This window comes from Pogona vitticeps, chromosome 4 (assembly GCF_051106095.1).
Source record: "Pogona vitticeps strain Pit_001003342236 chromosome 4, PviZW2.1, whole genome shotgun sequence".
In the NCBI taxonomy this organism is placed as follows: domain Eukaryota; kingdom Metazoa; phylum Chordata; class Lepidosauria; order Squamata; family Agamidae; genus Pogona; species Pogona vitticeps.
In genome coordinates this window covers 109,354,391-109,381,617 of record NC_135786.1, presented here as the reverse complement: position 1 = coordinate 109,381,617, position 27,227 = coordinate 109,354,391, and the positions used below count along the sequence as shown (strand labels likewise).

Sequence of the window (27,227 nt, the reverse complement as noted above, 5' to 3'; positions counted from 1 at the left end):
TGGCTGAGCAGCTCCAGGCTCTCCTGGATGAAACAGGTTATCTAGATCTGTTTCAATTGGGTTTCAGGCCGGGTTATGGGACAGAGACTGCCTTGGTCACTCTGTTTGACAACCTCTGCCGGGAGAGAGACATGGGGAATGTGTCCCTGTTGATTCTCCTGGACATCTCAGTGGTTTTCGACACCATGGAGCATGGAGTCCTTCTGGACAGATTGGCTGGGATGGGAATGGGAGGCACTGTTTTACGGTAGTTCCGCTCCTACCTGGCTGATCGGGTCCAGAAGATGGTGCTGGGGAACAGTAGTTCTGATCCATGGCAGTTGCATCATCGGGTTCCTCAGGGATCTATACTGTCCCCCATGCTATTCAACATCTACATGAAACTGCTGGGGGAGGTCATTAAGAGGTTTGGGCTGAGGAGTCAGCAATGCGCTGATGACACCCAGCTCTACCTCTCATTTTGTACCAATCCAGGTGTGACAGTCACCATTCTGAACTTGTGCCTGGACATGACAATGGACTGGATGAGGGTCAATAAACTGAGGCTCAATCCAAACAAGTTGGAAGTGCTGCTGGTAGGTGTTCCACCAGATAGGTTAAAGAGCCATTTCCCTGCCCTAGATGGGGTTACGCTCCCCCTAAAGGACAGGGTCCACAGCTTGGGGGTGCTCCTTGACCCAAGTCTGACCTTGGAAGCCCAGGTGGACTCAGTGTCCAGGGATGCCTTCTTACAGCTGCGGAGAATATATTAACTTTGCCCTTACCTGGATGAGCGGAGCCTGGCAACACATGCACACATGCATTGATAACAACCAGACTGGACTATTGCAATGGGCTATACATGGGGCAGTCTTTCAAGATGGTCTGGTGATGGCAACTGGCACAGAACCAGGCTGTGTGGCTAATAGGTTGTGCCGCCATGTGGACTCATATCACACTGATTCTGAAAAATTTACACTGGCTGCCGGTTGCTGCTTGGGCCCAGTTCAAAGTGCTTACTTTGACATATAAAGCCCTAAACAGCTTAGGGCCTGGTTACCTAAAGGACCGCCTTCTTCCATATGAGCCTGCCCGTCCTCTAAGATCAGGCCAGGAGGCCCTTCTGAAGGTGCCATCCCTGAAAGAGGTGAGGGGGATGGCATGTCGAAATAGGGCCTTTTTGGTTGTTGCCCCCCAACTTTGGAATGCCATCCCTATAGAGATCTGCCTGGTTCCAACGCTTTTTGGCACTAGGCAAAGACCTTTCTTTTTAGCCAGCATTTTAATCAAATAGTATTCTTTAGCTGGCCATATGAGCAGCAGGATTTATTAATGATAAAATGACTTTTAATATAGGATATTATTATAATATTGCCTATTTTTAATGATTTTAAAGTTTTCTAAAGTTTTAATATTGTTGTACGCCACTCAAATCTTGTAAATAAATTATTATTATTATTATTATTATTTATTTAATTTATATCCCGCCTATCTAGTCGTGGTGGACTACTCTAGGCGGCCAACAACAAAGATAAAATACAATAACATAAAACAGCATAATTACAATAACAATTAAAAGTAGGGAAACAATAAAGGAGAGAAAAAATCAAAAGTAATCTGGAGAGAAGGCCTGCCGAAACATCCAAGTCTTTAATAAGTTCTTAAAGGTGCCCAGCGAGGGAGCTCCGCGAATGCCAGGAGGTAAGTTATTCCAAAGGCGAGGAGCCACCGCTGAGAAGGCCCTATTTCTTGTTTTCTCTTTTCGGGCCTCCCTCGGCGTTAAGCTCCTCAGCCTCACCTCCTGGCTCACCCGTGTGACCCGGGTAGAACTTGGTGGGAGTAGGCGTTCCGCCAGGTATCGAGGCCCTAAACCGTTTAGGGCTTTATACGTAAGCGTTAACACTTTGAAGTCGATGCGGAACCTGATGGGCAGCCAATGCAATGCGGCCAGAGTGGGCGAAATATGTTGGTATCTTCTCAGCCCACTGAGTAGTCTGGCCGCCGCATTCTGCACCACCTGTAATTTCCGCAGCAACCTCAAAGGAAGCCCCACGTAGAGCGCATTACAGTGGTCTAAACTTGAGATTACGAACGCGTGTACTAAGATGGTGAGCGCCCCCACATCCAGGTAGGGCCGCAGCTGGGCTATCCGCCTGAGGTGAAAAAAGGCGGTGCGGACCACGGACGCCACCTGGGACTCCATGGAGAGCACCGGGTCCAGATGGATCCCCAAGCCGCGTACACCATCCTTTGCAGGGAGAGTCACCCCCCCAAAAGAGAGGGAGTTTCCCAAATCCCCAACTGTGGGAGGGCCCACCCTCAGTACTTCCGTCTTGTCCGGGTTCAGCCTAAGCCCGTTCTCCTGCATCCATTCCAGTATAGTCCCCAGGCAGCGCTGAAGGCACAGAATGGCTTCTCCTGCGGTTGGCGAAAAGGAGATGTAGAGCTGCGTGTCGTCCGCATACTGGTGACACGAAGCACCACACCCCCTGATGACCCCACCCAGCGGCCTCATATAGATGTTAAATAGCATTGGGGAGATAATCGACCCCTGTGGAACCCCACAATTGAGGCTCCACGGGGCCGAGACTCTCTCCCCAAGCTGAACTCTCTGGGGGCGGTCCTCCAAGAAGGAACGGAGCCAGGACAATGCCAGGCCACCTATTCCCAACTCGGAGAGCCTCCCCAGGAGGATACCGTGGTCAATGGTATCAAAGGCCGCTGAGATGTCGAGGAGGACCAACAGGGACACTTTGCCCCTATCGGCCTCCCTCAATAGGTCATCACACAGGGCGACCAAAGCCGTTTCTGTGCCGTGGCGCGGCCTGAAGCCCAACTGGAATGGATCCAGGGCATCTGTTTCATCCAGGAGTGCTTGAAGCTGGTCGGCCACCACCCTCTCGACTACCTTGCTAAGGAAAGAAACATTGGCGACGGGCCTGTAGTTGCCAATTTCGTCCGCCGCCAAACTAGGTTTCTTCCTGATGGGCCTAATGAGTGTGTCCTTCAGGGCAGATGGAAATCTGCCCTCAAGGAGAGACCCATTTATTATAGCCGTGGCCCACTCCGTTGTTAGCGGCCTGGCTGCTTTGATTAGCCAGGCCGGGCAAGGGTCCAAAGAGGAGGTGGTGGCACGACAGCGGTCAAGCGCCCTGGAGACAGTGTCAGGCGTAACAGGCTGAAAGGTGTCCAGGATCACCGGGCAAGACGGAGCGCTGGACATCTCAGCTCGACTCACTGTGCTCAAAAAAGGAGAGAGGTCCCGGCGGATGGCCTCCACTTTTGATTTAAAAAATGCTGCAAATTGGTCCGGCGAAAAACTAGGGGGAGGCCCATCCCCGGACCAATTCCGGATAGGTCGCGTACTATACGGAATAACTCCGCCTGCTGGTTGGACGCCTCGCTTATCCGGTTAGCGAGGTATGATCTACTAGCAGCCTTTACCTTAGCAAGATAAAGGTTAGTAGCGACCCTGACAGCTATCCTATTGAAATCCGTCGGGACCTTTCTCCATTTGCGCTCTAGCCGTCTCCTGACCCGCTTCCTCGCCCGGAGGTCCCGATTAAACCAGGGTGCCGGGCGGTCTCTGCAACGGAGAGGGCGTTTAGGTGCGATCATGTCAACAGCCCTAGTCGCGGCAGCAAACCAGCCATCCACCAGAGCCTCGACAGGAGCGCCAGCCAGGTCAGCCGTAACACCTCTCATGGCATCCTGGAATCCAACCAGATCCAGTAGCCTTCGAGGGCGGACCATAACAATAGATCCCTGCTCCCTGCAGGGGGGGAGAGCCATTTTAATGGTACACTTTATTAGGTGGTGGTCCGACCATGACAAGGGTACCGACAAGGGTATCATATGGCATTTTGTCCAGCATATAACAAATAATGAGAATTGCCTTTTTAATCTTATTACAAAGAATGGGGTGCAAAAGGTTTAAGAAATACACTGTTCAACAAAATATATTCTTTGTATTGGTAAACCAACCAATCCCTGTTATTTTCTTCCAGTCACTTTTTGTGTTATGCTTCTACAGTTCTTGTAAGACAAGGTGGCCACTGCCATGATGAAAGACTACTTGGGCATTAATGTAACATAATAGGCAGAGTAGTATAATAGGCAGTGGGAAGCTAGGGATTCACATTTTGAGCCATAATGTTTGCTGGGATGATCAGAGATTCATCTCTCTTTTTCTTTCTCCTATTCAATATCTTTCTGTCTGTCTGTATAAATCTAACCAACCTTATAGACTTTTTGAGATGAATAAAATGAGTTGTGGAGGCATTGTAGACAGCTCTGAGCTTCTTGGAGGAAAGATGAAATACAATTTTAGTAAATAAAAATAAAATTTGATCTATAATGGAGTATGTTGTGAAGGAGTAAGAGCAACTCTAATCAATCAAATAAAAATAAGTATATGTATCTTAGGCTGCCACACTGTATATACTGGCTTCAGTTTCACATCACAGTAAGGAATATATGCTAAGGTGACAGGGCTTGATACCCCATATTCTCCCCCTGCAGTCCTTTGCACAGTCTTAAAAAAAACTGCTAAGCAGGGCTTCCCAGGCTTGTCATCAGGTGCTGAGACCTCATGGGGAAGGCAGAGGGAAGGGGAAATTGCAATCCTACTGGCTCAAATGGTCTGGCATGAGAAAATGTGCATGAGGCTCTGTTCAGTTTGCTACCAATATTGCTCCACGTGAAGTGCTGTGTCTTAAAATGCTGAGAATGCCATATGATTGCTGTTGGGGAGCCAGATCATGGATGCACCAAACAGTAAAAGCTTGAAGTCCTAATTGTGAAGACTGATGAGGACCCAAGACCTTTTTGCTTTGTTTTCTGGGTGATTAGTAGATACAACAAGAAAACAAGTCGTTTAATTTGACTGGGGAGGAGGTAAAGGAAAAACTTTGATTCTGTGAGGGGGTACCTCTTCCTAGGCTCACAAAGCTAGGAGCTGCACATCATGTGGAAAAAACCCCACCAACCCCGTATTTTCTCTAAGGGCTCTGATCAAGAAAGATGCTTTTCTACACCTCATGTAAATATTTTCACTCAGAAAGTAAGTTCCAGTGAGTTTAGTGGGATGGATATCTTGTTATGTATGCTTAGAACTGCATCCTTTATAGGGTGGAAATAAAGATATGGATAAATTTGGTGGAAGTACTGGCAAATTGCAGAGGCAGTGTGCACAACAGTGATAACTGAGTCTGGCATTTTTACTGTGAAATGTGAATCCTTATTATTCAAATTAACTCACTACCCTGTTTCCCCGAAAATAAGACCTAACCTGAAAATAAGCCCTAGTATGATTTTTCAGGATGCTCATAATATAAGTCCTACTCCAAAATAAGCCTAGTTATGTGAAACCCTGCCCTCCACCATTGTGCAGCAACCAGAAGATGGCAGGACTGCATTTGAATAAATGCAGATGGTTGTACATGACAAAATAAAACATCCCCTGAAAATAAGCCCTAATGTTTTTTTTTTTTTTTTTTGGAGCAAAAATAATATAAGACCCTGTCTTATTTTCGGGGAAACAAGGTATGTGAGTTTGATCCATCATGTAGTGGGCTCAACTTGCATGATGGGTTGTTTTAAATCAAGGGTGGGCAAAGGGTGGCCTTCCTGAAATTTCTGGACTGCAATTCCCAGAAACCCTGGCCATCAAGGTCAATGAGGAAGAATGCAGGAGCTGCAGTCCATCCACAGCTGAAGGCTGTATTTTGCCAACCCTGGCTTGAAATGTAGAGGTGGGCAAAGTGGGTACAAGTGGTAGCATATAAGATCACAAGGATGCTAAACGAAGGTGACACCTATAATATCTAGACTGGCTCTTAGCCATGGAATATTTGGAGGAGTTCAAAGGTTTCATCTTGCCTCTGGCATTTCAAACATGACAGATCAAACCATAAGCTCTACCTCCTTGTTTAAGGTTAAGGAAATACAACATCTGAACTGATCTTCAACATGTACTGTTTAGACAGAAGTTTAAAGAATCTGACTAGTAACCTTATAAATGTCTTCCCATTAAAAAATTGGAAAAAAAGAGTCCACCCACGTACCTTGCAATTGAATCTTATTTTCCGGACTCTGTACCAGAACAGAACTGACAGAATCTAAGTTGTCATAGTTACTGCAGCCAAGAGGACCAGTCCGGGTTTCTGTTACCTAGTGAGTAAGGGAATGGAAAACCATTTGCTGTATTATACAGAACAGAATAAGTTACCTTCACAAAACACCAGGAAAAATGCAGCAGCAGAGTTCGTGTGCACAGATACAAGTGGTATAGCACTTTCAGTCCTGCTTGTCAGACTATTATGGATAATTTTGAAATGTAAAAATCTTTTTACAAGGTTGAGCAAATCCTACACCATATGTTTCACTTTTAATGACTCCCCTCCACCATTTTTCACTCTGTCTGCAGGACACAAAATTAGGATGGGGTTATGTTTTGTCATACAGTGGTGGGTGACGGAAGCTGAAATTCTCCAAATGTGGACTAAAAATTCTCATAAAATGGCATCATAAAATTTTCCTCAGAGAAATCTCAGCTCAGCTAATGCTGCATGAACTTGTAATTATTTCCTTCTTGTGGATGAAGGATGCAATGAACTAAAAAAGGAGGAGTGGAAGGAATAAGGTCCAAACCCATTGCTTCCTTCAGTAATATTAAAATAGTATTTAACAATATTAAAACAGTAACCCCAGTTGCAACTTAGAGGCTGACTACATGGGCATTTAACCCACTGTTTGGTGGACCAAACAGGGGTGGGCTGGTTTGTTCCTAAAGACAGTGATCAGACAACGCCTTTCCTCAAGGAAACCATCCCCCAGAGTAGTCCTCCTTGCACCTTTCTGGCCCCTGTCAGGGGCTTCTGCTTTTTCGGTGAGGGTAGGATCATTCTGTTTTGGTCTGTTTCCAGCATGGTGTGATTGCTGGAAATACGGTAAATTAAAGCAGGCTTTCCTCTTTTAAGTTACCAGTATTGTGACATGGCTTAAGAAGGGAGACACTTCACAATACTGGCAAATTAAACATTTCCTTGGCTCATGGAGGAGAAAAGGAAAGGAATTTTTTTAAAAATATGTATTAGGTCACAGAATATGCACTACATCACTTAAAAACCCATATTAAATAAGTATATTAAAGGTATGTGTATTGGGTATGTATATACCAGGGGTGGCTCACCAACAAAGTTAAAAAAATAAGGGGAAAGTAACATAAAAAGATATACTATTAAAATACATTTGAATTATAACTGTAAAGCACAATTGAAAGTCAGTTACTAAATACAAAAACAACAACACAACAACTGCTCACTCCAGTTAAAAACCCTTCCATAGCAAGCAGCTACCACAGGCCTGTCTGAATGAAAATGTCTTCACATCTTGGCAGAGGATGTCATTGCAGTATAATTTTTTTTTAAATCACCAGAACCCATCAAATCATATATACATGTGGGAAAGCAGTTTAGGACACACATTTTGTGAATGCTTACTTCTGGTTCCAACTCTATAGCTGGATTGATTGCTATGCCCATGGATCACTCAATGTTCAGAAGGCTTCTGCCCCAACCCTCTCCCCACACACAACAGGGTACAAAGAATTGGAGGGATGGAAAGTATATACACATAAAAAAACAGTCCCTTTGAAGCTAAACCTACTTTGTTAAACCTTAAGGATAGGGGAAAAACCCTTCACTTGCACCAATCAAAAAACCTCAAAATATACATTAATGCACAGCACAAATCTCAATTATTGACAACATATGAACCTCTGTTAAGACCAGAGCAAGCTATTATGTGCTTTCCAGATGTTTGATGCTATAGGTCCCACCAGTCCTATGCAATGTAGCCAATAGTCAGACACTACTGGAATTGTACTTTGATATATCTGGAAGGCCCTGGGTTGCCTACTGCTGGTGTAAACTGTAGTGACCTTGGTGTAAGCTGCAGAGCTTCTGAAGTTGAGAAGCAGATTAGTAACTGTGGCGTTTACCCCGTGGCCCCTGCTTGTTTCACCAAACACAGAGCTCACACGAGTATCCCAACACGCCCTTTAACAAGCTGCCACCAGTTGGTCTCTTTATCAGCCTATATTTCCTATGAAAGAATGAGGTCCATTCAGTACTGAACTTTTAAACAGAAACTTTTAAACAGGTTTATTGATTGCAAGTTGTTTTAGGAATAGTTCTTAAGCACATTCTTAAAGTTACACAAAGCTTCAGTATTTTCCTTTAACCTCTCCTATCTTAATTAATACAGGTCACACTCTGACTAATCACTCCTTAAACACCCTCTCTGCCTCAAACCTCCCAAACTCCTTTTTTATCCCTCTGTCTCTGACTCACTCCTCACCCCTGGTTTCTCCAGCTCCGCCTCCCAACAGCTCCCATTGGTGCAGGCCAATACCATTTTATACATATAGGAAGACAGGGTGTTCGCTACATACCTTTCCCCCTTAATAAGTTTGTTCTATGACAGGAAATAAGCTTTGATTATGTTTTCAACCTTCATTTTCTGCTATTGCCAGAAAATGCTTGTTCTAGATGGTTCTGTGTTGCCACACTCTGTAACGTGGGACATCATGCAATTTCATTTTACATGAGTGAAACTTCTGATGATTGAGATGGGTAAAAATCCTGCAAAACCTGGAAACTGGGGGGGGGGGGGTTATGCCCTCTTTCCAGTATTGTGTTTCTTCTAGGGGTTAGCTTGTGTATAAATTCCCAGTATTGACTCAAGTAATACGTGGTGGTGCTGCGGGTTGAACTGCAGAAGCCTCTGTGCTGCAAGTTCAGAAGACCTGCAGGCGTAAGATTGAAGCCACGCGATGGAGTGAGCTCCTGTCACTTGTCCAAGCTCCCGCCAACTTAGCGGTTTGAGAGCATGCAAAATGCAAAATGTGAGTAGATAAATAGGTACCACAGTGGGAAGGTAATGGCGTTCCATGTCTAGTTGTGCTGGCTACGTGACCACGGAAGATTGTCTTTGGACAAACGCTAGCTCTATGGGTTGGAAACGGGGATGAGCACCGCCCCCTAGAGTTGGACATGACTGGACAAATTATCAAGGGGAACATTTACCTTTACCTAATACAGGATTATTTTCACAACATTAAGGTTTAAAGCGGGAAATTCAGATGTTGGGTGAAAAAAGTTAAAATAAATAAAATTAAAATAAACGTTTTTGAATTTGATCATCCTGTCAAAAATAATTTAAAAAATTTGAAAATTTAAATTCTAAAGATATTTAAAGCACTTTAGGCAGTGGAGTCTTCCACAAAATTCTTTTTGCTGCTACTGTTTTTGTTGGGTATTTAATTCGCATATCTGTTTTGGAAAACCTTCATGTTCTGAAATATTGTTTTTTTACAAAGAAGCTGAAATTATCTTTCAAAAATACATTTCCAATCTGACTTGAAGCTATAGTAATATATGCAAGGAACTTGGATTGGGTTTTTTTTTTTTTTTGGCTAGGATGAAAAATCTCTTCAACAAACCAAGCAATTTCATTCTACACATATGACACATATAAAATCAAATACAAAAATTGATCTATTTCTCCACTCTTACCTTGTGTGTTTTAATTTTGCCTGTACTAGAAATACAAATGGTATAACTACTCTGAAGGAAAATCACAAAATTTACATTACAAGCAAATCATTTGCAAATGTTTTACCTTACAGCAAATATAAACTTGCAAGATCATTTTTAATGGTTTAAATCAGTGGTTCTTAACCTTTGTTACTCGGGTGCTTTTGAACTGCAACTCCCAGAAACCCCAGTCAGGACAGCTGGTGGTGAAGGCTTCTGGGAGTTGCAGTCCAAAACTCCTGAGTAACCCAAGGTTAAGAACCAGTGGTTTAAATGATTTTAACCACACAATGTATTTTAATCAATTTTATAGTTTACATTTTTTAATGTATAACTTACGGTGATTTAAATTTTATTCATTTTAGTACTGTTAGCCACCTTGAGTACCCTTATTGGGGAAAAGGTGGCCTACAGATAAGACAAAATAAAATTAATTAAATGTTGAAGAAAATCAAAAGATTAGCCATGGAATCCCTACAAATCTCTTCAAATGGGAGAGGGGGACAGTAGGTCTGCATGATCTCATTGCTCCACCTTAAATGCTTATATCACACCCCACCCTTCTACAGCTGAGCATGTCCTGGAAAGATTTCAAATGATACTGCATCTTTCCAGGACATGCTGTAGGAGAAGGGTGGGATATGAACAAATAGTAGGTCTGCATGATCTCATTGCTCCACCTTAAATGCATTTAAGGTGGAGCAATGAGCTTTTAAGGTGGAGCAATGAGATCATGCAGACCTACTGTTCAATGATACCGTATACTGTATTTGCTGGTGTATAAGACTACTTTTTTGCCCTGAAAAACATGCTTCCAAGTGGGGGGGTTGTCTTATATGCCGGGTGCACTTCAGTTGGGATAGACATAGCTGCCCATAGTGGCCTTCCGATGCTCGCCCGGTGCCCATAGTAGCCTCCCGATGCCTGCCCACCTCATTCTATATACAGTCGAGTATCGTGCGGTATCTAGCACAGCCGCAGCAAGCATCAGCAGCGAGACAGGGGTGCCAGCCTTTTCGACGTGACTGGCCCGTTCTGCTCGGCGGGAAGCAGTGGCACTCCGCCCCACACCTTTTCTACGCAGAGCTCACACATGCACACTTGCGCACTAGTGCCGGTCACAGGGAGATGCAGGGGCAGGCTGGAGGTGCTGCAGCTGCGCTGCGGCTGTACAATGGTGACAATGAATAGCACATTTATTTGGTGTGTGGAAGGTGTGCAGAAGAGGGGGTAACCTTATACAGCGAGTATATAACAAACTCTATATTTTGAGTGGAAATATTGGGGGGTCGTCTTATACACCCAGTCGTCTTATACGCTGGCAAATACGGTATGTTTTTCATGTAAGCTTTTTGTTATTCTAATTTCCTTGTTATTTGTCACTGAAGAATGCTCTGTATACTTCTGAGGAACTACTTGCTTACCTGGACATAGTTATAAAACCACTTCACTAGATAAATCAGCACAGTGTGCTTAGACAATACTTACTGTAGAATCACTTGAGCAGAAGATGTTTGCTTCTACAAAAATGAGAAAAATATTAGTGGCTTGATTTGGATGTAAAACTAAACATTATGTACAGAGGCCTGCTCACCACTTCTGTCTCCTCTTCAGACATGGCTATAAGAGCAGCTATCTCAAATAAGGATGCAAAAATGTCTCTGTCTTGTAGCTTCTTGTGTTTACCTGAATCCCACCTGTATTATCTTCCTGTCAAGGGTGGCTCATCCACTGACTTGGGGGGCACTCACCCCAAAATTTTCCCTGCCCTAGTCATGAGCTACTTCCTGTGAAGAGATAGATCATAGGAGTAACTCAATAAAACTAATTGTAACTTCTTACTTTTATAAACAAGTGCCAATGTCCTTCATTACATTGTTAACATTGTTTGAAGGAATGAGTTTTTTCCTAATTTTTTACATTATATTTTCTACTCATTTATTTATTTAAATATTACAAGTAAACTAGTGAGTGCCATGACATGCTATTCTTGTCAAAGAAAATAAAGACAACAATAATAGATTACCTCTTCTTGACCTATCACTAATGTCTCAGTTTTAAAAGTGGTGTTTCCAACCTCTGCAAGAAGGCTGTATGCCTTTCACCTGTTCTAAAAAAACAACTGAAAATCAGACATGACAATGAAATTTAATATAAAAACTGAAGAGTCATTGAATGTTACCTATAATTCTCTGTTTTGATGGCATTCCTATTGACAGCTAACTCTCATAGCAAAAATGTACAAACAGCTTGTACAATCAAGCCACAGACCTAACTCAACAGTTTCCAATAAAAAGTGGATAAGGGGATCTCTCTTGGAAGCAAAGTGGCCATGATTTCTTATCTGTAATCTGTGTTTCTCAAATTCACAGAAGCAGTTCTCTGTCCACTACTGGAAACAGAATGTGGACTACATGAAACTTCTGTCTGGGGCACTTCTTAAATCCCCTTTCATCTTCCCCTCCCCCTCATTTCCCTTTAATGCCCTATGAATGCATAATGCTGTTTTATAATGAGGATTTATGTGATCATATTTATACTTCTCATTCATTCTCATTAAAGTGCATAACTTCAGTGGTAACCCAATAAGTGAAGGAGAGTCATTAGCATAATCATTACCTGGTCTGTTCTTGCATATTCATTTTCATCTTTCATTTAGATAGGCCATTCAAGACAATTGAATAGAAGTGTTGATTGCCATTGACTTATTAGGTTCCATATTGGGAGGAAGATGCTGCCTTCAAATTACTGAGTGGTTTGTAAGAGCAGTGGGGTGGGAGGACAAAGGCTCTCACTTACCACTTTGGTAGTGCAACCCACCAGCAAGTTATCCTTAGTGGAAGGCTCAGTGAAACATAAGAACAAGTCTGTACTCATAATGCTAAACTTCATCTTATCTTGTTACTTCAAGAGAGGTATGTAACAAGAGTGAAAGGGAATATGTGTAAGTCTAGGAATGCAAATCCACAGTTCTTGTCCTTGCTTCTAAGGACAAGGGATTTCAACATTCTTCTCCACGATAGTAAGGATGGCAAGGAATTTCCTGACACTCGGCAGTATTCCTGTATTGGTGACAATGAAGTTTTGCACTTTTTAAAAAATTGCATAAAATGTCCATTTACTGGACAAAACTGTGCAAAGCTCACAACTGTATGAAGTGCTCAAAATTAGGACACCTGCTTCTTTATATAAGAAACTGAAGCAGTACATGGTTTGTTTGAATCTTTCTTAACAAGCAGCTATTTCTGCTGTGCTTCCTCTATGTACGTATGCTTTGCTTCTCAAAGGGAAAAGACACTAAAGACATTTTATGCTATTGCAGAGGTCTAGAGGGATTTTTAAAGAAGAGGATCCCTTCCCATGATGACATGGGTAAGGAGCATGTGGCATGTGGGGAAGTGACATAGTGGTACAACTTTGCCCGTCAGCAGGAAATAAGGTGTACCTGAACTCCAATGTACTCAAATCTCTGGTTTAAAAAACTCCCACTGATTTCAATGGAGCGTGTGCAGGAAAATCTTCTGATCCATTATGCCTTTAGGGTTTAGATACAGTAAAATGAAAACGCCAAAAGAAGCTATGCATGGCAAGAAATATGGGTTTGTCTAAGATGGAATTAACCATGAGTATGACCAAATGAGGAAGTGTATTACTACACATCTATTTATTCACCTCCTCCATGTCTTATAGTTTTATTTCTCATTTTTTATCTCTGTAATATTATTCATTGTACACTTTACATTTGGCAAGCAAATGTACAGTCTGAACCAACATTATCCGAAGTGATGCGGTGTTACTTAGGGCAATGCTAATATGGGCATGAAAGCTGCCAGCCATCATAGGTATTGAGTGGCCCAGCTCAACCAGAGGCACCCCATATTGATACAATGCAGGCCCTCCCTTCATGATGACCTCTTTTGTCATAAGGATGGGCATTCCACAAGGGGAAAGAAACACTGCTTCCCCCTATGACTTTCTGTCAGCCTTCCTGGGAGTAAAATCCCCTGAATGCAGGCAATATCCATAAAGCTCAAGTTGTAAATATTTAAGCAGAGTTTTCATTCTGGAAATGAAGCTACCATTTAATTTTCAAAGCTATGTCAAAAGAAATATTTTTACATCCATCCCTTACTATATTTGCACCCATTTCTCAGTATTCCTTCCATTTTATCTCTGCATTGGACCATAGTGGTTTTCCAGCAGTACCATTTCACACTTTCCTACCCATATTGTCAGAGCTGCAGTTCTTTGTATACCATCTCATTAACTCATCTGAAAGTGAACTCACTTTTAGATTGCTACATCACCGCTGAGTCATAATTTAATAACTTATTATTTTGCTTCTTCTCAGCTGTTCAGCCAAGAGAGACCTGTCTGACTGCTTTCATTTTAGAAACCACTCAACCTTTACCCTTAAATTCGTCCTTCTCTCTGTGACCTTTAATCATGTATCAATTTCTCTTGAGATCTCTCCTGTACTGAAAAGGACAGAATTCTCCAAGTTAGTTGAGGGATCCATTCCTCGTACAGCATTTCCTATGCTAAAGATTATATATTAAAATGTTCTCATTCTTTTCTAATTGCTCCTTTTTCCTAGGGGATAGGAATACCTGCTGTTAAATATCCTTCAATAAATGTGATATAAGTTGTACGGTAACAGATGCATTTGAGGCATTCAAGGGAGCTTTAGACACAAGAAAAGGAAGAGTGGTAGTTGCAAAGAGGAGAGCTTCCTCTAGGTGGGGAGGGTCTCCGTATGAACCAGAACTCGGGTTTTCTAGGGTTTCTCACATGGAAACCCACCATGAGTAGGAGACACTCTTCAGAACCATTTGTTTTCATGTGAACAAAGCCATGCTAGTGGGTAGAATTCATGCTTCTTCTCATATTGATCCCTTCTGTCCCAGATCTCTGTCTTCATATGGTCAATCCTGCCAGTATACAATCCTTGCTTGTATACAAAGTGATTGTTGTACTGCCATTCCTTCTGCTCTTACCCAGACTATTTGCCCAACACTGTCTTTCTGCTCAAAAAACTGAATGCATAACTGAAGGCAGAGTATTTGTCATGGTTTTTATTTTATTTTATTTTGAACCATACTTCATACAAATACTCCAAGATCCAAGATGCAGTTCTTCCATATTTTCTGCAGTGATAACTAACCAAAACCTAAAACAGGTATGTTTTTGTGGTGACACTTACAGTGTTCTCCTAGATGTGTTTACACAGGAATAGGCCTAAACATGGCCAAAGGGACATGTTCCAAAGACTGCATTGAAATGGTTGCAACACCTTGCAGTTTCATTGTCTCCTGCTCAGAAGAAAACAACCAGATGCAGGTATTGGATGAACTAACAGCCACTTTATTTATTCAAGTCTCAGATCTGTAGCAAAAGGAGCTTGCAGCATGTGCAAGCACACAGAGGTAGGTGTCTCCCCAAGCCTCTTCTTCAACCTCCCTATGGATGAGCCATCCAGGCCCCTGTTCCTCCCCAACCCCAGAGCATGAGCAGAAGCCAACCATGACCAGCCAGAAATGGGCATTGAGCCCTGTAGGCAAGGCCAGAATGGTTTTGCTGGAGGCAGAGTAGCTTAAACAGCCTCTGGCCCCATCATCATGCCCACAACACCCTCTTGCCCTTATATACCTGCTGACATCTCATTTTCAGGTTAGGCTAATGAGGAACAAAGTACCAAGAAGAAGTGCTTTGTGGTAAGTGATCCAATTTTTTTAAAAAAAAATTGAACCATTTTCCAGTTCATTTTTAAAAAAATCATGCCTGGGGAGAGGACATATTAAATCCTCTACCCTTCAGACTGCCCCCCATCCCCATTGTCTCCCTTCCTGTTCCTGCCACCTCCTCTTTCTTCACTGCAAATGGGCGACTCAGTGCCACATGGCCCTGATCTGACTCAGCATGGTGCTAGATCACCCATGTGCAGTTGCTGCCCTACAGCCTGCCCCTGCCCCTTTCCCTCTGTCCCTCTTGCCTCCCTACCTGGTCCTGCCACCACCACCACTACCTCCATCACTGCAAATGGATGACCCTGTGCTACGTGGCCCTGATCTGGCTCTGCGTGGTGATAGATCATCCATTTTCAGCTCCACAGCCTGCTGGCTACCCCCATCACCTCCCTACCTGGTTCTGTCAGCTCCTCCTCCTCCCCAGTTGCCATCTTGATAGACAGGCTAAGCTTCCCTTCCAGAAGCCAGGTCTGTAGCCTTTGCACATGCCCCACCTATCAGCAAACAGGTGGTGGCTTGCACAGATGTTGCAGGCCCAGCTTGTGGAAAGGAAGCCAGGCCTGCTATGTTTCAAGATGGTGGTGGAGGACAAAGAGCAGTAGAAAACAGGACCAGGTAAGGAGGTGATGGGGCAAGTGGGAAGGGGATGAGGGGGAGGCTGTGGAGGTAGGGGTAACAAATCAGGAAGTTTATTAAATCATAAAATGTTTGTGGTTAAGTCAGTTCATGTTCATTGATTCTGACAACCCAAACCAACCCGAACCAACAAATCAGCAATTTTTAACAAACTTCCTAGTTTGTTTTTTAGTTCATGACCATCTCTATGGCTGATAAGATACCATATCAGGAAACCTAGTGCATTGGCAGAATTTGCTAAGGATGGATAAATCTGTTTTGTTTTTACAGTTTTCAAACATTTTGAAGGACAAATTTCTGGGTCTGAGTCACTTTGTGGATTTTAAGGTAAAACTTCAATGTAATAATTAATATGTAAGTCTGTACAAAGGTCTTCCAGTGGTCACTTAAAATACCTGTTTGCATACAACAGGATAAATTCACATAAAAATACATATAAAATGTACACATTAGGTGAAACATACACAAATTAACACATAATCAAAAATGCATAGTATGTTCTATGTATGTGTTTCTGTACTGGATATAATAATGTACTCTGCATTATACGGAAGAACTGCACCACAAAATTGGGAAACGTGTGAAACCCAGAGGGAAGTTGTATACTAGGTCATGTGCCACAGAGATGGCTAATCTTAACTGAGGGTCACCCCATTTAAAAAAATGGAAAAAAGAGAGTCCTTAAAAACAAAAAAAGTCCTGGCAACCCCCCCACCACCAAAAACCTGTGGAGTGATCAATCACAGAAAAAAATGTGGCACAGCTCACAGCTGCTTTTCCAGTTCATCTACTGTTATGTCACACTTAATCCAAATACTTTAGACTCTTTTTTGTTTGTCTGGTGGATTGTGCCACAGATTTTGTTTTGTTTTTGTCTTTTTAAAAAAGCAGTATTTTGGAGGGTCTCAAAGGGCTGCAAAAAATTAGATTAAGGGCCTGCCCACAACCCACAAGTTCCATGGTACCTACCCCTGATATCCCAGTTGAGAAACTATGAATTACATCACTGACATTGTCTTATCAATCACAGAATCCAGCCCCTGTCAAGGAGGTACAGTAGGAAATCGAACCCCCAACCTCTGGCTCCACAGCCAAATGCCTAAGCCATTGAACAAAGTGCCAACCAGCTAAATTTCTCCCTTTCCCTTTTTTGTGAGAATGGATCATTTCGACAAAGATACAGCTGATAACAGTACCAGTTCCCACACAGATGATTTCTGCCTTCCCAAGAATATCTAGTAAGAACAGGTGATGATGCTCTCATGTTTTGAATTTCTTTGCTTCTGCAAGCTGTACCAGCTAAACAAAAAGCTGACTGAGAAGCTCAAAGTGTGATGGATATTTTCAACAACTAAACATGTGTTTAGTTGTTGTGGGGACGTGGTGGCGCTGTGGGCTAAACCGCAGAAGCCTGTGCTGCACGGTCAGAAGACCAAGCAGTCGTAAGATCGAATCCACGCAATGGAGTGAGCTCCCGTCACTTGTCCCAGCTCCTGCCAACCTAGCGGTTCGAAAGCATCCAAATGCAAGTAGATAAATAGGGACCACTTCGGTGGGAAGGTAACAGCGTTCCGTGTCTAAGTCGCACTGGCCATGTGACCACAGGAGATTGTCTTCGGACAAACGCTGGCTCTATGGCTTGGAAACGGGATGAGCACCGCCCCCTAGAGTCGAACATGACTGGACAAAAATTGTCAAGGGGAACCTTTACCTTTACTTTACCTAAACATGTGTTGCAAATACATTTGTTTTGGATCACAGGCCCAAAAGAAAACTTACTTCAAAGTCTGTAATTTCAGCCAAACATCAGTTATTCATCAGATAATGTGATTCAAATAGAGCTGTACACTGGGTAAATAGCACATTTTTTGGTGCTGAAACCCTCTAAAAAACTAGCAACTCCAAAGTATTACCAGGAAGGATACAGATGTAATCATGGAGGACAGCACAGTGAGAAAGAATTGGAGGAACACAATTCTTACCTCAAGGTAAGAGAGACAAAGAATTCAGAAAAAAGTTGGTATCTTTGATGGGTAGAATGAATTACAATTAGGACATACATCACAATCTCTGCATAAAACTATGCTGATTAAATAAGTGTGTGGCTAAAGAACCCAGGCAAGCAGGGAATTTTCTGTCAGATATAAATGCCAGGATCTCCCATCTAGCAATACAATGTGTAGCGACATGAATAGTATGCTTTTCCAGGGCTAGTTCTCATTTCAGGAAGGGAACAGCAAAGCTCAGCAGACCAAGCTTAAATGTTCCGTAATTTGAGTGTCTGCCCTAGAACCGATGGCAAAATTCTTCACAGTGTGCACAGATTCAGCAAAGGGTGGGCATGGGTCTCTCATCTGCTAAGTCAGTGGGGAAAGTGTTCTGTGAAGGGAAAAGGTTTGTAAATCAATTCAACTAACAGACTGTTTATAGTTCAGTGAGGCACACAGCACCCAGTGTGGATGGTTAGACTTATGGATACATTTATGTAATTTATAGCCCATTTGCTGCAAAAAGCTTTCTAGGCTGGATGAAAAAAAGACCTTCCTTCTATTACAGTAATTGGAGTTTAGCATCAGGGGCACAGGGTGGAAACCCATTGATGCTCATTTAAGGTTTGTGTGACTTGTAGCAGCAAATCACAACTTATTGACAAGGTGTTAGGACACATCTTAACAGCATAGTTGATTGTGTGGTTAGGCACTGGTAGTGTAATTGCAAACTGAAACATGCAGGGTCTCTTCATTGGACTTACACATACCCTCTGTAGTCATGCCCCTTCACAGACACTTGCCCTTGTAAGATTTAAAAACTTCTAAGATAGATAAAAATGAATAATAAATGTAAGTCAATATTTTTTTAAAAAAGTTAAATACATAGTAATATATAAATAATAAAAATGAATCAGTGATAAATACTTAATTTTCCCCTCTTCATTTACTCTTTGTTATTTTTCCATCTTGAAGAATCTGTTTATTGATCTAAAATTCTTTCTTTAATTTGTTATATTTATATGCTGTTTTTTATTTGTTTGGAAGCCGCCTAGAGTGGTCGCAAGACCAGATAGGCAGAGTATAAATAAATAAATAAATAAATAAATAAATAAATAAATAAATAAATAAATAAATAAATAAATAAATAAACAAACAAACAAACAAACAAACAAATAAACAAATAAATAAATAAATAAATAAATAAATAAATAAATAAATAAATAAATAAATAAATTAAAAAAATACAACACACACACGTTCTTTCCATATGTGTGGCTTCCTTCTTTCCTGGGTGTGCATGCACACACATTCATATGCTCAAAATTATGACTTAGCTATTATGACTTAACTATGGGGTGGGGCAGGGTGGGAGGAATCCATGGGGAAGGAAGGGAGAAGCTGCCAATCAGAGACAAGACCTCTGCCTTTTTCTTGCAGAGCTTGTGAAATGTGGAGGCAAGCAGCTGCCTCAGATTTCCTACTATGCCCACCATGATTCTACCCTACATCCTTGTCCTTTCCTCAGGCTCCACAATAAGATAACTGCCACACCCACCCACATACATACCCAGAGTTGGTTGGGGAGATAAGAGATGCAAACACCCAATAAGTTACAGGGTAGCTTTTTTCCTGAGTTTTAACTGACACCTTATGTGGCATATGGACAAAGATTGGGGCATAGGAAGGTGTACCAAGCCATCCTAATCATGCTAAGAGGCAGCCAGGTAAATGAGAGGACAAGCTGGCTCCATCTGCCTTGGATGGAGCACGAGTTGGAGCAAGATTCTTCCCCTTGCCCAAAATGTCTGATGCAGGGGGAAAATTATATCCCCGTGAGAAATGAAGAGAGGGCAGTTTTGAAGGAGGGGGCAGTCTGAAGAGATGGAGGTTGGTTACTACCTGAGAGGAGGGGACAGAGGGAAAGATCGGACAGAGCCAAGAGGGAGGGACTCACCACATCCCTTGCTGCAGAAGTAATTCTGGTGTTTTGCCATGGCATGGTAGTACTTTACCACTGCTATGTATACGACCAAGGTATGCCCCAGAACCATATTCAATTCACTTCAGTTGACCACTGCAAATTGCACAAATCTTAATGAAACATGAACCGGATTTGGGCTACAGAATCATATGAAACGATCTTGGTCAAGAGACAATCCCCCAATCTAAGAGGCTGTCTATACTGCCATATTGATCAATATATGGATCACTGTTGGTATGGTTTGGTTCAAACCACATGTGTTTCCAGTTAGGTTGATCTATCCTGCCCCTTTAAGAGCTGCCATGCACCTTTCTGGCATAGTAGTTGGAATGTACTTTAAAAAACCCAATTCAGTGTGATTCTAATCAGCTTGTTGTGTAGCCTGTGCTGATGGTTAGCCCATATCCATATGGAACTCTGGATAGCATTAACTGAGGAGACAAGCCTAAGACATATTAGGTAAGCTATGATATTAAAAGAGAGAGTGAAAAAAATTCCCTCCTCTATTTTCATCTTTATTTTTAATATTTTCATCACCAACGCTATGAAATTCCAATAGCATGGTAGGCCGATGCTTTGCCATTTCAATATGGCACTTACTTTACTTAACAACAAGAAAAGGAAAGTCATCCCAGCTCCCTGAATGATGGTTGTGAGAAAAGGCAGGGGAGGGGGCTATGTTGACTCTATGGGCTGCACCCTCACAAGGCGGCACAGCTCCAACAGAGCCCCAGTTGAGGAGAAAGGCAGAAAAAAGGGAGCATAACTACCTTTTGTCTCCCCAGCCGTCACACCAACATTTTCTCTTCACACTAGAGCTGTCCTTGGCTGCTGTTGGTGCTCCTTACTTGTGAGTAAACTGGGTAAAAAGGTAAAGGTTCCCCTTGACATTTAGTCCAGTCATGTCTGACTCTAGGGCACGGTGATCATCCCCGTTTCCAAGCTATAGAGCCAGTGTTTGTCTGAAGACAGTTTCTGTGGTCATGTGGCCAGCGCAACTGGACACGGAATGCCTTCCCACCAAGGTGATACCTATTTATCTACTCACATTTACATGCTTTTGAGCTGCTAGGTTGGCAGGAGCCGGGACAAGTGATGAGAGCTCACTCCGTCGCATGGATTCAATCTTACGACTGCTGGACTTCTGACCCTGCAGCACAGAGGCTTTTGTGGTTTAACCTGCAGCGTCACCACATCCCCCTAAACCGGGGAAATATAATCTCAAATAAACCAAGTACACTTACTCATGAGCATATCGGGTAAACCTTGCACTGTATGTACCAATAGCATGGAAGAAAAAGGAATGGCCTACCAATGGCATTCATTTAAAATAGTTCATAGATGCTGATATGTATGTCTCTGTGTTTGTGTGTGTATGTGTGTGTGCAACCTAGTCCATTATTCTGCTCACACAACAGTCAACCAGTTACTTACAGGAGGCCTGCAAGCAGAAGTGTCATGACATCCCCTCCCCAGACAACAATCACTGATCCAATTATGAACAGACATACACAAAAGCACACTTCCAATGTATATCCTTAAGCTGGATGAGGAATCACAAAGTAAGTGTGTGCATGCGTGCGTGCATGAGATAGAGAGAGTTTGAGAAAGAGAGAGAGATTCAAGGCCCATCAAATCAAACAATTATCATGATCAATACCAATGGTGGTGTTAAGTTGTGGACTAGATCTGTCTCTCTCTTTCCCCGCCTCCCTTATACCCACAGCATATAATCATTATAAGAAATGTTGGTGCACATATGGATGGTCAGATGGGAGACCAAGGAGATGTTTTACCCTTAAACAATTCTAGTTGTTTAAGGGAGAGGAAAGAAAAGAAAACATAGAACAAAAGCTATTCTTCAGCATCAGTACCCCAGGGGGGGAAATGTTTTAGAAAATAGTTTAAATTTTTAAATATTCAGGCTGCTGGAGTTCTTCAGCTCCGAGTACAAAGGTTACCGAGTAGATCAATGGCAATTGAATCACATTCACAGTTCAGTTGACTTTGCCCACAGAAACGATGACTTACGGCACAAGCATTTTTAAGGATGATCTAGCAAGAAAATATTTTTTTTATTATGGAATTAATTGAAATGTCTCATGTCTCATGAACGTTTTTTTGAAATCTTGTCTCCCACACTGTTATTATTTTAGTTGATGGCTAAGGAATAATATGTGTAGTGAAATCCATAATCAAGTAGCATCATTTATAAGGAATAGCAGGAACAACAGGCAGTTTTCATCCTCTGTAGAGATAAGCAAGAAATAAAACACAAAGCAAAAACACCCATGAATTGGGTTGTTTTGTACTTCATTTCAGGGTGCTTTGGGGAAATGCACCTGCCCAGAATAAACACCGAAATATTATCGGTGTTGGTGATTCATATGCTTCATGGTTTGTATGATTTGGGTTTTCTACAAATGGTAGATCGGCCACCATATGAGTTAGAGATGCCAAACCTATAGTGGTCCTTCAACTGACTTTCCTCCTGCCCCTCTCCATGTTTGGCAAATATTGTATCTGGGACATCCAAGTTAAAGCCCCCCACAGAGCAGGTCCTCTCAGAAAGAGCTGAGGAGAGCTGATTTGTGGGGCTATAATTTGGACATACTAAATGCAATCTTCACCAAACTTGGAGAGGGTTGGGAGGAAAGTCAGCTGAAGACTCACTACAGGTTTGGCATCTCTGACATGCATCCAACAACTCCTACAAGCCCCAAGTCATGCAAACCACAAGACAGTTCATTTCATAGAAAAGTTTGTGAACGTTTGTGGTTTGTGAATAGCAATGAACCACGAACCATCAAGAACCAGCATTTTCCCAATTTGTGCCCATCTCTAATCTTCTTTCATTCATGAAGTGTATATTTCTCTTTGTAAAATAACATGTGATCTCTCTTCACCGTCAACCAATTGGCGGAACATTCCACATTATGAGAAGTAGTCTTTTTCCATTGGGAGAGCAACACATCTGAGGTGGAGAAACTCTTGCTGTATATCAGAATTACACATAAGCAAGAACCCAAGTTTCTAAGGTTCTTAGGTTCTCGTTTGTATGAAGAGCCTATATGTGAAGAAAGGTTTATCCTTTCAGGACATGTTGCTCACCATATGGATAAAATGACGATGGAGCTCTCTCTAAACAGGCTGAGGTCAACTGTATAGGTGATGGTTGATCAGGCCTACTGCAAAGGATAAATGTGATTGCTCATGTGTTACACTGAGATCATTTCTGTGGGAAATTTTTAAAATCATCATTATCAGCAGCAGCAGCAGCGGTGGCATAGAACTGCAGAGCTGGCAGGGCCCTATGGATCATCAAGGCCAGCACCTGTCAATGAGGCATAGTGGGAAATCAAATTCCCAACTTCTGGCTCCATAGCCAGATACCTAAGCCAGTGAACCAATGACCACAGTCCATTTGATACACTGATAAATCTCTCTCTCTCTCTCTCTCTCTCTCTCTCTCCACACACACATACACTTATATGTACAACTGTATCAAGTATTTTTTTCATGTGTTTTACCAATGTACAGGACTATGGGCTTGCATCAGTAAAATACCACACAAAGAAGAACCCAAATGCATTTATATTTTATTAATGTAAATGATAATTATGCACATGTAAATGAGCACATACTAGTGGCAGAAATTATGAAAAGATGCAGCTGAATGGAAGGAACAGAAAGCTAGGTAAACAATGTACTCTGTACTTCCAGAATTAAATTTAAAAATTATTCTAGTTAAACCAGAATATAAAAAGAGCAGAACATGTAGGAACATGAACCAGAGGGAATAGCAAAAGAAAGGAACAATGTAAGTCCTTTCATCTCTGCTATTGACCCAGTAAGTTGCTTTAGTAAAGTCATTATCCTTCATCCTCTTTTGTCCTCTTTTGTCCCCAATCAGCAGCACAGGTATAATAAGGCTTACCTTCCTGACAGGGCTGCTACTAAAGATTTCTGAGATATGCAAAATTTCTGAATGCTGGCTAGATTCATGTGGAAACATTTTCCCAGACCAGTAAAGCAACCACAGGTTCTATAGAAGGTTTCCATTTTCAACCTAGAGATTCAACAAATATGTGTGATTTATCAGTAATGGCAAGTGATCACACATTTGCCAGTACAGAGAAGTATAGCAGACGTTTTCAAATCTTATTGTGGCTTCTCGGGGGGGGGGGGCAGTGACCTGAAAGAGATTTGATGCAATTATTATGCTATGATAGTTAAGCTGGCAGACCTAAGCTTCACAAAATGCTGTGACAACTGTACATTTATTCCTATAGACAAAAGTCCCAGGCATACTGTGCATTGGAAATTGTTCCAGAACGACCCTTGTTTCCAAACCATTTTTCCCCTTACTTGAAAAGTTTTACATTGCATTACTAGAAATATATTTTATCATGTGCAGATGTGGGGAAGGATAAAAGAGAGGCTATTTCTGAAAAGGCTGAGTGCTGAGTCAGAGAATAATGTACCAGTTTGTGGAAGCTATAAAAACATGGACAGTTAATAATTTGTTTCGAAGATGGCAGTTTAGTCCCTTTTCAATAATCCCAAAGCAGGCTCCCCAATCCTTTCTTTGGCTAGTACTGTACTCTGCTAGGGTGGAAGAGAGAATAAAAAAAAAATCTCTAGCTGCAAAATCTAGGATTAATTTGAACCAGTCTATCAATATGGGATTTGGAATTCTTTAAAAGCTGCAAAGCCTCCAAATTATTAGAAGGGCATTTAGTTTCCTTTGCAGATCCATAGAGCTTACAATTACACGGTGACTGAGGATGTAAATTATGATGTTTGAATTAATGTGCTTTATTTATTTCTTACCCCAAGCACGCAGAGATCAATATAGCTTCAAATGTCATATTTCAGCAGGAGAATTTTACCCTGAATAAATTCCTCATAAATAGACTCACTTATGAAAACTAGAAAAGGGAGGGGAGAATCAAATGCTTAGCTCTTTTCTCTGTGATCACCAGTCTCTGAGTCATTGCTCATTGTTACAAATTAAGAGCAGCACTGAAAATTTGGGTTAGAAAAATGAGTGACATTCCTTGCAGTTTCCTGAAAGCATCTGTAGTGTGTGTGTATGTGTGTGTATGTGTGTGGGAGCAATTATTCTTCCTCACAAATCTGCATACGAAGTAGAAAGTTGTGCAACCACATACTACACAGTATTCTTGATGGAAATGCTGAGGATTCCCTGATCTATGGGCTCCCACATACAAATGAAGGATCTGTTAGTGCTTCCCTCAGCTCTCTCTTGTCTCATTCCCATGCATGACAGCCAGAAACATTTATGCATGTATTCATTTTTCTCAGTGCCTGCAAGAGGGTGAGGCATTTTTAGATACTCACAATAAGAGTTTGTGCCTCTGTAATAATGACTTTGTGTGAATTACATAAACAGTGCAAACTGTGGAAGCTGCACAAAGCAAATAAACTATGATAGCCTTGGTGTGTAGACTCTTACAAATCTAAGCATCAGATGGGACATCTGCATGTTTGTGATCAATCAGCCAGTCTTTCTGTGCTTGTTCTGTATGTGTACATGCACATTTTGCTTCATGAATGAAAAAGGCAATAGCTTTATACAGATATTTTGTGGAAACGATGCCCCTATTCAGTCATTAGTGAACAGAGAACATTTAGCTCCTGCTGCCCTCTGCTTCTGGTATTCCAACTATCCTACATGTGGAAAATGACAAGTCTTATGAAGAGAGACTTTACTTTCTGTGGGGACTCTCCCCATGAGTCGCAACCCTGTAAAATTGAGTATCTTGACTCATGTGGAGAGCCCCCAAGGTAGTAGAGGGTCCTTCGTCCAGATGTGTAAAAGAATGATGGAACTCAAAATAGAGGGGAAGGGTTGTTTATCCATAGTCATTGCACTCTATTTAGCAACAAATGAGGTCTTGATAGGGAAGAAAAACCCTGTTTCTTGCCTTGTTCTCACACTGGAAGAAGTTCTCATGGAAGCTAGTGATTTTCTGACAGTCTGTCTCGATGTGCTGAGACAGTCTTTCTCACGGAGAATGAAAAATTTTGACAGTATTTTTCACATCCTTGTTACCAACCTATTTGTAACATGCTCCTTGTGTTTTAGGCGATGTAGGGACAGCTGGTGGATCAAAAATGGGAGGGAAAGAAGCAAAGGAAAAGGTGTACATTGTTAATAATAATGCAGAGTATTGCTCGTACCCATGTCTCCAATTTACAACCTCACTATCCATGGGCTGAAATCCTGTCGCACAATTTATGCCTATGAAAGGGTGATGACCTTGGGGCTGTTTTCAGGAATTAAAAGTTTCCTCCTTCTGTCCTTGAGCTTTTCCAACTCACATATAGTCTATTTCACTGCATGGAAACTTTGAGCTGCAGGACCAGAGGAGGAAGTCTCCAATTTCCTAAAACTCCCCGCCCCCGCTGTAATAGTGGTGATGTTTAATAATTGAAGACTTCTTCCTTCCTGCAGTTCCCATGGCTTCCATGTGATGAAAAGGATCACACAGGAGTTGGAAAAAAACTACAAGAAAGAAGTAGGAAATTAGTAATAACCAAAAATCTCAACCACTAGTAACATCATCACCCTTTCCACAGACATAAATTATGCAGTGGGACTTCAGCCACTAGAATGTGACTGCTAAGTGATTTCTGTGTGCTGGTGGCTATGATTATACCTCTTTTAATACAGATGTAAGGCTAGGAATTACATATAAGAAGTATAAGCAGTCTCTTAGAGTCTTATTTAGTTCTGTACATCTATTCATTTATTTCACTGGAAAGTAGCTGTGCAAAGGGTGGAGGGGCACATTAATGAATCTATTAATCTGCTTAAAATCACTTTTCCTAAAGTGCTATTCTTGCCAAACCAGATGAAATATTGGAATACTGTATCTAATTGTCCATGAATGTAAAAATAGTTGGAAGTATTTTTTGGAAGTAAACATCTGGAACTCTCAGTTACCTATCAGAGCTCTTCTGTCTTCCTATATCAGTTTCCAGCCAATATGAAAAAGAATGGTATATGAGTTGCTACACAACTGCATAAAAGTGAAAATGTGCACCAAGGTGGATGAGTGCCTTGAAAGCCAGGAGAAGGATTGTGGGTGGGAAGCCATTTTGAGATGAGAGTTGCATGTCTCAGCAGAGCCATTTGCAGGCCAGATCACAACAAGGGATACAAGTGTGCCCTGTGATGTCATTGGCTCTGCAGCCAAAGTGCTGGGCAGAGATTTTTACCTGGTGGATCAGCTACAAAGCAGGCTTTGCTTCGCCCTTCCCTCCT

General features: G+C 42.0%; 1 protein-coding gene across 6 annotated transcripts in view; it reads right to left on the bottom strand.

Moving 5' to 3' along the window:
* The window catches only part of BRINP3 (BMP/retinoic acid inducible neural specific 3), a 369,852-nt gene that overhangs the window by 111,811 nt on the left and 230,814 nt on the right, over positions 1-27,227 (bottom strand). For all 6 annotated transcript variants that reach the window (XM_020790487.3, XM_020790489.3, XM_078392316.1 and 3 more), the window contains one exon: positions 6,045-6,150. In XM_020790487.3, coding sequence (XP_020646146.1) covers positions 6,045-6,150 — 106 coding nt within the window. The remainder of the gene's footprint in view (positions 1-6,044; positions 6,151-27,227) is intronic.